Source organism: Sceloporus occidentalis, unplaced genomic scaffold (assembly GCF_023333645.1).
Source record: "Sceloporus occidentalis isolate IW3139 unplaced genomic scaffold, rSceOcc1.0.p SCAF_5, whole genome shotgun sequence".
NCBI classification, from domain to species: Eukaryota; Metazoa; Chordata; class Lepidosauria; order Squamata; family Phrynosomatidae; genus Sceloporus; species Sceloporus occidentalis.
The window spans coordinates 72,028,051-72,043,253 of record NW_028316985.1 but is presented as its reverse complement, the minus strand read 5'-3'; the positions used below and the strand labels follow the sequence as shown (position 1 = coordinate 72,043,253).

Genomic DNA, 15,203 nt, shown 5'->3' with positions numbered 1-15,203 from the left:
ATAAAAAAAGAACTTTCCCCAAGTAAAATATACATGAAATGTGCACCATTCATTTCACAGAATCCTACATATTGAATCAAAAGTTATTTGAAAGTTCACACCCACATAAGACATTTCTCTTGTTGTCACAAAACACTTCCTCCTTTGCTACCATAAAACAATCCTGGCTGAATCCAGAGACTTCAGTATATCAATGTGTAAACATAGCCTCTTTTACTTCCTTTCCCTTTCAACTGCCTTTAGCTTCCTGTTCAAAAATTTGTTCACCTAGAATCCAGCAGAGATCATGGCAAGAAGCACTGCTGCATCCTGGACTGTGCTATTTTATTTACTCAGTGTGTTGTGTGGGAAGATTCTCTCCTTGGACCATGTGCCGGTGTTGCTCTGGTCCACACACAGGTAAGTTCTGCATTCTCTCAGTTCCTTGAGAAGCCAGGAGGTCTTGATATTTTGTGCAATCCTAAAACAGTCTGTTTCTGAATTCATAATGCTTAGCTTAACATTTGAAGAGCTAAATAGATTAGGACCAGGATGCTTGGTGGGTTCTATTTTGTATGACCCTGTCTGCCACTCAGCTTGTTAGAGGAATTTTGCCTTTTTTGTTCACCAGCCTGAGAGAGTAGGGTGCAGTTTGCAGGACCCTATACCCATCATGTAATGGCACCCCTAAACTGTAATGGTGACCATACTCTAATCCAGCCCCAGTTTGACACTATGTTGATGTGGTCAAGATAATCTTGAATTATGGGGTTATAGTCTGAAGAACACCAGGTTGAGTTGAGTAAATCCTTGTTCCAGGAGATCTGTTTTCTCTCTTCTAGCCAAGACTATTTTATTCCGGCAAGCTGTGACACACTGTATTCTTGAGACCTGGTCTCTTCATTCATTGTTTTTTCCTGTTCTCTCTCTCTCTCTCTCTCTCTTTCTCTCTCATTCTCTCTCTGTGTGTGTGGGGAGGGTTTTGACATTCCTCCATGTGTACATTTTCAATCATTTGTGTTTTTAAACCTTTGATGATTGTATATTGCCTTGGGATCTGCTGGACCAGAGTTAAATTAAACACATATATGAGAGTTAAAGGTTCTGGCTTTGGGGCTGCTATTTAATTCCCACTTACATGGAAGTAGGCTTCATTGTGTAAACATGCATAGGATGGCACTTTTGAAAACCCCATTGTCCTCTGATGCTGTCTTCTGAGTGGAACTGATTGCACTTCCAGGCATCTCTAAGACCTTGTTCAGTATCTTACTGCTATAAGGTAAATTACATACAGCAGATGGTATATAGCAGAAAAGCATTTCAGTCCTTTCCCTGTTGGGGCCCAGTATTCCCTCACAACCAATGGTACAACTGGAATCCTAAATGACTTCTACCCTGACTATCCCATGACCAATATTTTCATTCCCCATGGCTGGCTCTGGGGTTCCTGAACTTATTTAATGTAGACACAAAGATAATAAAATGTAAAAGTGTGTCCCACTTGCCCACCCCATCAGCTAGGAAAATTGTAAAACCAGATTGATAGAAGGGAAAGTTAACTCCTCCATTTAGTTCCTTACCAGCCTTTACATTTTTTCTCAGCCTCAAATAGCCAGGCTAGAGCAAAATATACTGAACAATGTCGCTCACTCTGGAGTGTATTCAGGCTGAGCAGTGGCATCACTAGGGTTGCCATCAGTAGGTTCGGTAACTCATGGTGTCACACACACACACACACCCTTGACCTCTTCCTATACCACATTATACAGAATCCTTAGTAATGTTTTTTGTACTAATGTTACTCATAAATCATATTTCCCATATATCACTGAATGTAATGGCAATAGTTGTGACATAAACAACTAGCATAATTAAAATTATACCTTTAAATTACAATATCATATGCACAAACTAAATGTATTTACATGTAGATTGTTTCATGTGCTTAAAGTGAAAATTTGGTAAGATGTGATGTTTTTAAGGAAAATTTTAAAATACTTTAAAAATATTTAATTCTTTAAGCAATTATTATTATTATTATTATATTATTATTAAAAATACTTGGGCGTTTCCGTTCTCTTCCCACTGAGCATCACCCTACTCACACCATCCCTTCAGCATTTTATTTATAAAAAAAAATAATAAAATTTTAAAGGGATTCAAGAGAATGCCTCAGCCTCTCTACCAAAAGGCAGATGTTTGGGGAGCAGTGGTATAATTCCTCCTTAGGGCGTCACATGGTGTGGCCTGCACCCCCTAGTGATGTCCCTGGGTTGGAGCATGTCCAGAGGAGAGTGACCAAAGTGATGAAAAGTCTGGAAACCATGCCCTATGAGAAGTGGCTTAGGGAGATTGGTATGTTTAGCCGGGACAAGAGAAAGTAAAGGGATGACATGATAGACATTTTTAAATATTTGAAGGGATGTCATATTAAGAATGGAGCAAGCTTTTGCTCCATCTCCAGAGACTAGAACATGAAGCTATCGAGTCAAGCTACAGGAAAAGAGATTCCATCTACAACATTATGAAGTATGATAAGATCTGATGGTAAGAAGTTCAGCAGTGGAACACACTGCCTCAGAGTGTGGTGGAGTCTCCATCTTTTGAGGTTTTTAAATAGAGGCTTGATGCCATCTGTTGGGAATGGTTTGATTGTGTCTTCCTGCATGACAGAGGGTCAGAATGGGTGGCACTTGTGGTCTCTTCCAGCTCTAAGATTCTATTATTTAGCTAATGCTTTCTATGTCAATGGACAGCTGTTAAGGTTTAGCCGTGATGCTATCAAGGAATTCCAAGGTCATCTGCCTGCTAGCAGAGCCAAACTCAGTAAACAGCTCAGCTACTTTTGGTGCTGCTCTTCTAGTTCATTTCTGACTGATAATCCCTCAGGGGGTTGAACTGTGAAGGAATCTTGGCATGCCAATTTTTCTTGATCATGTTAGGAGAGTCTCGCTCTGACCCAGCCTAGTTGTTTGGGTGACTCAAGCTCTCCTGCCTGTTGTATGCTGTTCTGGGGTACATATGGAAATAAAGCAGTAGAATGGGCTCTCTGTTGCTCTTCGGACCTTTTGTCACCTTTTGGAGCCAGTTCCCAAAATGATGTTGATTTTCATTTCATTTCATTTTTATCTCAGAGGCATAGATTGGGTAATTAATAGTTTTTCAGTTTTAAAATGTAGTTATCACTTTGTGGGCAGGCAGAAACGTTTAGCCAAACTGTGGTTAAATGTGTGTATGTGTTTTAAATAAGTCACTCCATCTTTCTTTTGCCCTTTATCTTTATCTGATAATGGTTGTTGTTACCATACACTACCTCTTGTTTATATAAATAAGGTGACCTAAAACTATAAAACAAAAAAACATCCTGGTTCATGCTGGTTCTAAAGCTCTGCCTTACTGAGGAACAGCCAGAAACTTGCTCCACACCGTTTTCTCAACTGACAGACTGCCATGTACCATTCTCAAACCAGTTTATGTTTATAATATGATGCCATTGTCAGCAAGCCTTTCACATGTCAGCTTTGTATTTTAATAACCCAGTAGCCTGACCTAGGAGACATTTGAAAATTAAGGAAATGGGTGGGCTGGAGGAAAAAGGTGACCATCCAGAAAATTTATCATATACAGGTTGAGTCTCCCTTATCCAAAACACTAGATGTTTTGAGGTTTTGGAATACTGGTATTTGCATATACATGAATAATGAGATATCTTGGAGATGTGTTACCTAAAGAAAGGTGAGGGGACTAGGGGGTTACTTGGATTGTTGTGGAAGTTGGCTTTTGCAAGAGGCTGGGTAACCTTTAGGGCCGGTTGCACCTATATATAGCAGTAACAGTGTTGGAGAACTCCAGATTTGAGGTGAATTAAGAGAAATTTTGGGTTTTGTTTTAGAAACATGAAGAGTGTAATCACACACATAATAGCAATTCACACAGACACAGCACTCACAACTAACTGAAATAGAAATATGAAAATGGGATAGCAATGTTTGCATAGTTTATAAGATGTGATAATTACCTTTCTGATGAGTAGTCCATGGAAAGCTGGAGTGGCTCAGACTGTGGGAGTTTGAGGGCCGCACAGTTTCATACACAAAATGCATCCTGGGACAACTGTATGAGTAGTGTGACCATGCAGAGATTCTTGGGGCCAATATTTATACCTCAAATCTAGCCTCAAGCAGAGGGCTATCTTGTAAGATAACAAAGGCAGGATGTCCTTTCCCAGGAATTGACAAAGGGATTCTGGACTGGTTTATGGCTTTAATATTAGTGTGACAAAAATAGCAGTTGGACCAGGATATCCCCAAGAGGGAGTGACAGGGAAGTTTGGCTAGAAACACAACAGGGGGGTAGGCAGACAGGTTGGCTTGCTGCTATGCGTTCAAGGAGATCCTTTGTTTTAAGGTGCAAAAGGAAATACAGATTACCTAGGCAAAAGAAGGAGCATATTTTGTAAGTTTGTGCATGAAACTGTTGCAGGAAAACCACAGAGTCTCTTTTGGAGTTTAGAAAAAACACAGATTTTATTTATGGATGGACTCAACCCAGAAATCACTTTCAATGATCTGAGTGCAAAGGTGTCAACTCCTGTAGTCTTTTATACCTTATCACACAAAGACAGGAAATTGTTCATTTCCTATTCTCCCCCTCCCTTCGAGTAATTTCTTAATGTACTTTTTAGCACAAATACGTTTACATTTCCAGAAACGGTATTTTGGAACATGCACAGATGTTTTGGAACAGGAAATGCAAGCCACTCTGCCCTAGATGCAGAGCTAGCGAGAGAGGAAACTGAATGTACTTAAGCAAATGCCTTGTCATTAACAGAAAAGGCAGGACTTGACTATTTTATTATTCTTTTATAGAGCCCCATGTAACTATCTAGCCTGACCCCAAATTGCTGTGTTGCATTTTGCATTTTTGGCTCCACCTGTAAATAATATTAAGCAAGTAATTAGGGGACCTTGACCATGCTGGCTGGGGAATTTAGTGAGAAGCAGATCTAGAAAAACTGTCAAAACTCTGCCTGTAAGCTTTCCATCTTTGAAAAATGGCTGCCAAAGTGAGTTCAGGGACCCGCATCAGAGCCAGGCCATACCTGGATGGCAGTTTTGAGGAGAAAAGCCATATAATAACACCAGCAGGCAGCCCAAATGAAGATTGAATTTGGCAGGGGTAAAACACTTTATTTAGCTGTGTGATAGGTGTTGTTAAAACAGGAACACCAACCAACGAGCAGCAGGCTTACACTATGACAAACTGAACAAAAAGGGAACAACAAGAGATATGTATAATAACTAGACTATGTCTATTCACAAGATATATATATCAAGATACATAATTACAAGAAACATCAATAATAGCCAATATATATCTGAAGAGTGAAGTGGTAACAGTCCAAGTACACAATGTTGCTGATTTTAGCAGTGAAAGAGGTTCTACTGCTGTAACATAATATTAGAGTCCAAAATCTAAAAAGCAATGATGATGGATGATGCTTGGAACAAATCAACATGAAGTTGGAACTAATAATATTGGCTGGTAGCAGGGTCCTTATAAGTAGAATTCAGATGGGACGGCTACCTCCGGAGTCCTGTGTGGCCGTTTCGACTCACCAAGGTCTTCATCAGCATATTAATTTCATAACCGGAATAATATAGTACATTGTGTGTTCCATACTTCTAAATACACAAGGTTGACAATCAAAGATATATTAATTACTATCAGCAACATAATACAAAATATAATATAATTAACAAACGAAATTGAATCATTATGTCTTACCCACAATATTAAACAGCTTGGCTTGACTGATAAAAAGGATGCTGGTACAAGTTCACAGGAATAGTAACTCATAATATACTTTGCCTCAGCAATAGGCTGCAGGTGATAGAGTGATGCATTGAATTCTCTTAAAGGTATATCCTCTAGAGACATACTATCCTACATGTCCCATAAAGTAAGCCCAAACCATAGCTGAATGCATAATAACACTTATAATAATTGAAAGGTAACTAACAACTCCGACTCATTCTAAATACATTATGAGCATAATATAGCTCTATGTAATCTGCCTGGCCTCCTTCCCATATCCATATCTGTCTCTGATTTGTACAATATTAACCAATGTATACAATTTCATAAAAAAGAACTTAAATCCAACCGATCATTTAAACCCTTGGGTATGTTTGATGACAACTTATGAATCCAAAATGATTCTCTTTGTAGGAGTTTAGTGTGTTTGTTGCTACTATAAAAAGTACCAAACTTGACTTGTTCAATAACAAAGAATTTTAAGGATTCTGGAGAGTGATGTAATTGTGACCAATGTGTGACAAGTGAAGTATCTAAACTTTTATTTCGAATGGTACTTTTATGTTCAGATATTCTAATTCTTAGAGGTCTTGAAGTTTGTCCCACATATATCTTCTGACAAGGGCATAAAATCACATAAATAACATTCAGGGAGTTACAATTAGTGAATGAGTTTAATTCATAACATTCCTTTGATATGGGATGGATAAAGGATTTTATGTTTAAAGATTGTATGCAACAGCTGCAATGACCACATCTGTGATGTCCTCTTACATGAGAAAGCTCCTGAGCATGTTCATAAAAATCTGTATGCACTAAAGAGTCCTTGAGATTTCTAGTTCTCCGAAAAGTTATAATGGGTGCCTGTGTACAGCCTGGAATGTTCTGAACTATATGCCAATGTTTTTGTATAATATGTTTAATATGATGCGCAGCATGAGTGAAGGTGAAGGATCCTATAATCCTGTTCTCAGTTGTACTATTCGAAGGAAGAAATAGTGTGGAGCGATCTTTGAGGGAAGCTCTGTATCTAGCATGTTGGACTATATGAGGAGGAAAAGCTCTATCCTGTAATTCTAATTGATACTGATCAGCTGCCCTTTCATAATGAGTGTTAATGGAAGAATTTCTTTTTAATCTTAGGAATTGTGAATATGGTAAGTTTTTTTTCAGATGATAAGGGTGACAGCTAGAAAAATGTAGCATGGAATTACGGTCCGTAGGCTTGTGAAAATTACGAACTCCAATCTTATGATTATAAATATAAACTTCTACATCTAGAAAAGAAATATGCTGGGTGTTTGACTGGCATGAAAATTTGATATGTTGGCTTACAGAATTCATCCAGGTGAAAAAGTTCTCAACTCTAGATCTGTCAGAAAATATGACAAAAATGTCATCAATATATCTTCCATAGTATTGTAAATATTTATGAAAAGGATTCTTATCTGGATTAGTAATATATGTAGATTCTAAATGAGCCATGTATAAATTGGCAATACTTGGAGCTGCTGGGCTACCCATCGCTACCCCTTTAATTTGAAGGAAAAATTGAGTGTTAAACCTGAAATAGTTCTTTTCTAAAATAATATCCAGAATATCCAATAAGAAATGAATGGGAGGTTTTTTCACATTTTTAGAGTGCAGATAAAGTTCTACAACATCTCTGGCTTCAGCATGGGGAATGGAAGTGTATAAAGAATTTACATCCAAAGTGACCAAACATCCCTCGGGATTAATCTCTGTGCTCTCTATACTTTGTATGAAATGACGGGTATCTTTAATATAAGAAGGTGCTTCAATTACTAATGGTGCCAGGAATGAATCCAAATATTGGGATAAAGGTTCCAAAAGGGACCCTGACCCTGAAATGATAGGTCTACCTGGTGGAGGAAAACCTTCCTTATGAATTTTAGGTAATACATAGAAAATAGGAATACGGGGATATTCCTGTATCAAAAATGATGCTGTAGTGGAATCTATGTATCCCAACAATTCTGCTTCTTGTATTAAAATTTTAATTACAAATTTAATAGAGCTAGTGGGGTCCTTATCCAAAGCTTGGTAACTGATGTGATCATTAAGTTGACGAAGTACTTCTTGTAAGTAATCCTTTTTGTCCAAGAGTACTATGGCTCCCCCTTTGTCAGCTGGCTTGATTACTATCTCCTGTTTCGAGGCTAACTTTTGTAAGGTGCAATGTTCCTGATAACTTAAATTGTACCATGGTTTCCTTAAAGAAGCCTCTAATTTTTCAACATCTCTTAATACTACCTCCTCAAAGGTAGATATATTGTGATTGCACACAGGGGGAATGAACTTATGCAGCCCTTCAGATATTGTTGATCTGCATTTTCCAGTATTATGCACCATTAGCTATTCAGACTAAAGCTGCTGGGAGTTGCAATCCAGTTGCATTTGTAGGGCCACATGTTTTCCACTCCTATGTTTATTTGATTTTTTAAAGAAAGGAATGGTTAATGTAAGAGGATACAAATCCACTTCAAGTGCAGCAATAAGTGGCTGTCTAGTGGCTGCAGCAACAAGTGGCTGATCAGTGAATCAAAGGTGGAGAATTCTTAATCACAAATGTTTGGAGTGCCTCTGAGCAAATGCAGAAGATTTTTCTGCACAACTGAATCCCTGCATGTGCCCTGCCTTTCCATTCTTTATCACAAAAGTGTAATCTTTAGCAATTAGTGGTACAGGCTCATGTCTTCATCATTTCTCTTGAAGGAACTTACTTCTGAGTATTTTTTGAAAGAAAGAAAGAAAGAAAGAAAGACATTTCTTCCAGGAACAAGTGAGTGTGAATTTAACTTGCAATATCTTTTGCCTTCAAACTCCAGCCTTACAAAACCCTTCTGAATATTTTATCCACAGAAAGGAGAGGGGTGAAAATCAAAATGAGAGTCAGGATGGGGGAGAGAAAAATACAGAGAGAGAATGAAATAGGAGGGGATGTTGAGGAAAATGTCCACTTAATTATCCAAATGGAATTTATGTCCAACATGGGGAGAACATGGTTTTAGCTAAATGAATTTTTGACTCCAAACTAACTCTTCTCCAGCTTTGCCAGTCTCCTAAGAGCATGTGAACTGCTGAAACAGATAGTAGGGTACAGGGGGCAAATAGGGAGAAGGAGAAGGTGGCAACAGAGAAGAAAATGGAAGTTGGGATCAAGGAGAACTTTTTGCTTTCTATATTATTCAATAATATATAATGGAAGTCAGAATCAAATCAGTAGAGGATGAGAACTGAAGAAAGTCACAAAGCACTCCAGGAAGCAAGACTGGCCAAAGGAGGGAAAGAGAGGGACATCAGCTCAGACCTAAAGAGCTTAGCATTTATCAAGGACCATGGCTGCCTGAAGGCTAACCCATACTAAATTCCCCCTGTCACTTTTTCTTTAGTGATTTCCTTTGGCTGGGTTTCTAGAACTTTCTCTAGCTCAGTATTCAAGGTAGCAATAATACAGCAATCGGCACAGCCTGCGCAGCAACAAAGTCATGAGCTGCATTTGCTCCATTCCTAATCATTATTCACTTTAGGCTTTTCTGCCTTACTGAATTTGCTTGAGGAAGAGTCACACCCATTCTAATGAATTCCTATGTTCTTATCTGTATGTAGAGGGATCTTGTAGACTAATTGTCTAACTTATCTACGAAAGCTCATGCTGCCTGCTTTTTTCTTTCAGTTAGTCTCAAAAGTGCTACAAGAGCTCTCTACATACTGATTCTACAGACTAACACAGCTATATCTTTGTGTTATTATCTGATCAACATGTGGCACTGGATTAATTTCTTCATTAATCAGGCAATCTAATGAGTTAAGGCAAAGGCTAGAGCAAATTTGTGAATTGTAACAATACTTCTCCCAACCAATGAGTTGGTCAGCAATGGGTTTATTGACTAGTTGCTTTCCAGACTTCATTTTTTAGAGTACAGTATAGTTCCCCTTAACTCCAGCCATCATGGCCAAACCTGGGTTATAGAAACTATGCTCATCCCTCCACATTTGCTGGGGTTAGGGGCACAGGACCCCTGTGAATTTGGAAAAACTGTAAATAACAAAAACACTGTTTTTACTTGAGAGAACATCTGTCTAGGAAACTCTAGGTCCTCCAGTGCAGCTCTGTAGTCAGGCATTGACCATAGAATTGCGCTTGAGGAGCTACCAATGCCTAGTGGGGTGCTCTCTGTAGGAATCTCTAGGTCCTTCAGTGCGACTTTTGGTTAAAGTTAACCATAGAGTTGTGCTGGAGGACCTAGATATTCCTAGAGAGAACATATTAATAAAATACATGAATAATCAAATCTGCAAAAAACAAAATCACAAATGTGGAGGGAGAAGTGTATCATGCAAAATGTCTCAAAGCTATCAGATTGCCTATCTCTGCCTATACGCTGTGAGCCTTATTTTATACCTTTTGCTCCAATACTCATATCCTTAATGATACAGATACACAATCTCAGTTGTGTTTCATGATAAGGAACATAGCACTTCATCAAATCCACACTGCTCTGCAATGATTTTACATGTCTGGCAAAATTCCCATGTGAATACAGGAAGAAACAGGGAAGCTTTCTTTTCTTCTTCTTTTTTTAAAAAAGTAGAGCTGAGTAAAGATTGTCTCTTCTGAAGTGGGTCTTTCAGGTTTTTATGGATATATGTGAAGTCAAAAGCAGCAGGCTTTTAGATAGAAAAGTGGTCTCAAATTTAATTTTAAAAAAGGAAGACGCAAAAGGAACAAAGCTTGAGGCTTAATATATGATGATGTGAGAACAATGAGAAAAGACATACTATAAATGTGGCAAAACAAAACACAAAGCCTTTTCTCCTGGATTAATATTTCCTTGCAGTGCAAAAATAATTTCTGTTTACTCAATACTTTTCTGTGAATTAGCTCTTGCTCCAGACAAACACTACTGATGTTGTATAACAGTTTTTAGTTCCAGCATATATATCATTTACCTGTTCCTTCTTTTTTCTTTTTTTAAAAAATGTTTTGGTGGTTGCTGGAGGAGATACTTATTTATTGAACCCCTGCAGCAAGGATGACAATGTCTCTTGTCTTTTAGAAATTCTGTGTGAACGGGGGCTGTCCAATCCAACTCTGGTTTAAAAACTGAGACTCTCCAAAAGCAGGGCCTTGGAGATGTCAGTCAACAAATATTATATGAATACAAACGAAAGAGGCACATGATGTCCCATTCACTCTTTCCAATAGAAGTAGCTATTGCATATACTGTATATACTCATGTATAAATCTAGAAATTTTAGTCAAAAAATTGACCCCAAAAACCTGGGTCAACATCCATGTGTCAAGTAGGTACTATACTATAACTCATATCAAAAAAAGAATCATCTCTTTCTCTGAATAGAGTGGCGAAAGGCAAGAGCTTAGTCCATCCTGGGAGAACCTAAAAGAAGCTACAACCCCTCTGTTATCTCCGCTGTGGTGTCACTTCTGACCTTTTTAAATGCCTGGGAGGAAAGTGTAAATTCAATATTTAACTCAATGTGTGTGTAAATTTTACACATAAAGAAGTTTTGGAAGGGGAGGAGGCGGGATCAGAGCTTCAGGTCTCCTGCCCCCCTTGAGCAATTCTTCCCCTGTGGGTCCCACCCCACCGTTCGAGAACCATTGAACCAAAGCAGATATCATTACCTGAATAAAATTTATTGTACAACATTCTAGAATTTAGTATGTGCCCAGTGCATTACCATGAACGTTTTAAAATGCTACCTTGGTATGGATATGGGAACAATTGTAAGAAAGGCCATATATCTGCTTTTAGAAATGTCTATTGTTTTCAATCAATGAAACCCTCTGACAGTTTATAGCGACAGCCAGCTTTGTGCCAAGATTGGGAGTGAAAGAATCTCATAAATGATTTTTCTCCAGTTTGACAATACCACTGTAGCCAATATTCTCCCAGTGCTACACAAGAAGCTGAAAGAGAGATGTTGGCTATTTTATTTGGCATATATGGAAGTGAGCCAGTGAATACAAACAAGATGAGGAAACTTATTGCTGCTGGAAGTTTTTTCTTTTTCTTTGAGGAATCAAAGGTGTTAAATTGTAAGATGACATTTCATATCAGGCCATTGTGGGCTTGCCACTCCAAATAAAATTCCTTCAGCTAGAAGTGAATTGGGCTGTCACAGTAATATCATTGAATGAGATGCTTCAGTGCCTTTTTGAAATTTCACTAAAGCAGCCATTGATTTTAATTATGTGGCTCCTACAGCTGCCACTAGCTATAGGAACATGGGACATCAATATCTACCAACTGGATGTGTATATCCTGAAATCATTTTAATTGGAATGTTTGTTTATATGAGACCAAGCTGGACAAAATAGCATTCTTCTTACCTTTCAGCCTTTTCTGGCTGAAAATGATACAGGTTTGTCTCTCCCTTCCCCAAAATGCTTGTGGCCAGAATTCCCTTGGGTTTCAGATTTTTATTTTTTGGGATTATGCAATTGGTATAAGGTGTATATGTAAAAGGATGTATTTGCATATATGTACATAATTAGGTAACTTGCAGATTGGACCCAAGTCTAAACATGAAATTTGTTTATGCCTGATATATACTTTATATGCACAGCCTGAAGGTAATTTTATACAATATATTAAAACAATTTTGGACATCAATCAATGTTTGTGTACACTGAACTGTCAGAAAACAAAAGTGTTATTATCTCAGTCACTCTTGATAAAGAATTAGAAACTAAATTTGGGAAACCGCTTTTTTATATGATAACCATGGCGCGAGTAGCCCTAGCGCAGAAATGGAAATCTGAACACGTCCCCAATAAAGATGAATGGTTATTAAAATTATTCGATGCAATGGAAATGGATAAATTGACCCAAATGCTAAATGACAAGCAAATAGATAATGTAAATAATGATTGGCAATTAATACACAACTATCTAAATAAGACACATATTTTTTTTAAAAAAAAAAAGTGAGAGAGATAAAATTCCTTTTTTGATTTCAGGGAAAATGCAGTGAAGGGAACATATTTAATGGAGAAAGGTTAAAAAAGAGAAGAAGTTCAATTTCAAAATAAGGAAGGAGAACAATAAGAGAAATAGTGGTATATAAGGAATCATTAACAATACATGTATAAACATTGTATATAGAAATGTTATTAAATAAACGACTGTTATATTATCTGTAGATTACATAACGAAGATACCTCCTAAAATAGATAGGAGGAATGTATAGACTCCAGATTAGCAAATTAAGAAACAGAAAGATTAGGATGGAAATGATATCAATTAAATAAGACAAGTAAGATAATAAATTATAAGAGTGAGTCTTGCAACAATCTAAGCAGGTGCAATCTGCAATACATATTAACATTAGAAAGACAGAAATAGGCAGTCACATAAATTGGCCGATGATGGAAAGGAAGTAATCTATGAATGTATCAAGAGTAAAAGTAAGTGATTGAAGGTCTGAGTAAGTGAATTGAGAGGGTAAAATAATGGCACAGAGAATAGAGAGAAGAGGGAGACAGAAAAGGGAGAGAAGAGCAGAAGAGAAGGAGAGGGGAAAGGAAAGGAAAGTGTTTCTTATGAAGGGAAAGTAATAGAGAAGGGGGAAAGGAAAGGTAACAAATTGATGGAACATAAAAAGGGAAATAGCTGAAGTCCATTATCACCAAATAGATTGTTAAACTACAAGGCCCTATAGTTAAGATGAGTAGGTACGTAATAATAATGTGTATGTATGTATACCATGATGGAAATTTAGGTGGTAACATATGTTGTGGTGATTTATGATTTTTTTGTAATGACTTTAAAAAATTTAATATTTTTTTTTAAAAAAAGTTTTAGTTTTTGGAATATTTTGCATTTTGGAATTCCAGCTAACCTGAAATTTCAGACTTTACCTGTACCTCATTTTTTAAAATTTAAATGAATTGTATCTCCAGATTACTTTAGTGATAATTGATATAGCCATATATATTTAAATGTTCCAGATTTTTAAACCTTAATTTCTTTCCAGCCCAAAAATGCATTTTACAGGTTTTGGTGAACTGAACTTCACCCTAATTCACACTGGCTAAATTCAATTGCAGATTCCACTTCACTTCTTAGAATTTGGAGTTTGTCTTCATATGGCATACACCTGGACATCACCAGATGGTAAACACAAAAACCAGATAGAGTACATAATTGGAAGTAGAAGATGGAGAAGCTCTATCCTTGTGGCCAAAACCAGGTCAGGAGCTGACTGTGGCACAGACCATGAACTGCTCAGAGTTATGCTGAAGAAGAAAGCAAAAACCATCATTATATCAAGATATGACCTGAATAACATTTCAGATGAATTCAGTGACAATGTAAGAAACAGATTTCAACTACTGAGTATAATTGAAGGGAACCTGAAGAACTGTGGACAGAAGTCAAAGCTATATTTAAGGACAAATGCAAGGAAACAATAATAGTGGCCAAAAAAGAAATATAAGAAACACTGGATGACAGATGAAACACTTCATTCAATAAAAGAAAAAAGAAAAGCAAAAGCAAAGGGAGGTAGGAGCAAAGCTGTAAGTATGAATACAACTCTGCAATGTCTGATGCGCAGGGAGAAATACTACAATGATCAATGCAGAGAAATAAAACCAAACAATAAAAAAGAAAGAATGAGAGATGTCTACCAAAAAGAATCTGAGCAATTAAAGCCAAGTTCAAACCAAGGGCAAGGATGCTCTATAGAGGGGAAAAAAGAACATAATACAGGAACAAGAAGAAATAAAAAGACTCTGGAGGCACTACACAGAAGAGTTATACAAAAGAGATGAAGGAATGAATGATATTTTGAATGTTAAGTATCTCCTTTCTTGTAGAGTGAAGACAAACCCCAAATTCTAAGAAGTGAAGTGGAATCTGCAATAAAGAAAATGGGAAAAACTAAATCGCCAGAAACAGATGATATCCCCATTGAACTGCTACCATGTCTACAGGAAGATGCAACTTTAGTGCTAACTGAAATATGCCAACAAATATGGGAAAAATAAGTGACCAACAGACTGGAAACGCTCAATATAAATACCAATCCACAATAAAGGTGATACAAAAGATTGCAGCAAATATAGGACAATAGCACTAATGTCACATGCAAGCAAAATAATGCTCAAAATTCTTCAGCATAGACTCCAATCATACATGAGAGAAATTCCAGAGGTGCAAGCAGGATTCAGAAAAGAAATGGATCACATTGCAAGCATACGATGGCTAATGGAGCACATAAAAGAATTCCAAAAAAGAATCAGCAAAGCATTTGATTGTATAGATCATGAAAAGCTATGGAATGCACTCAAAGACATGGGAGTGCTACTACATCTGATAGTCCTGATGAAGAATCTGTATCAAGGACAAGAGGCC

At 37.3% G+C, this 15,203-nt stretch overlaps 1 protein-coding gene across 1 annotated transcript in view; it reads left to right on the top strand.

Annotated features, from left to right (window-relative positions):
- Positions 1–286: 286 nt before the first annotated feature.
- Positions 287–15,203, top strand: part of LOC149312314 (V-type proton ATPase subunit S1-like) — a 79,414-nt gene continuing 64,497 nt past the window's right edge. The window contains exon 1 of the mRNA XM_089526845.1: positions 287–399. Coding sequence (XP_089382971.1) covers positions 287–399 — 113 coding nt within the window. The remainder of the gene's footprint in view (positions 400–15,203) is intronic.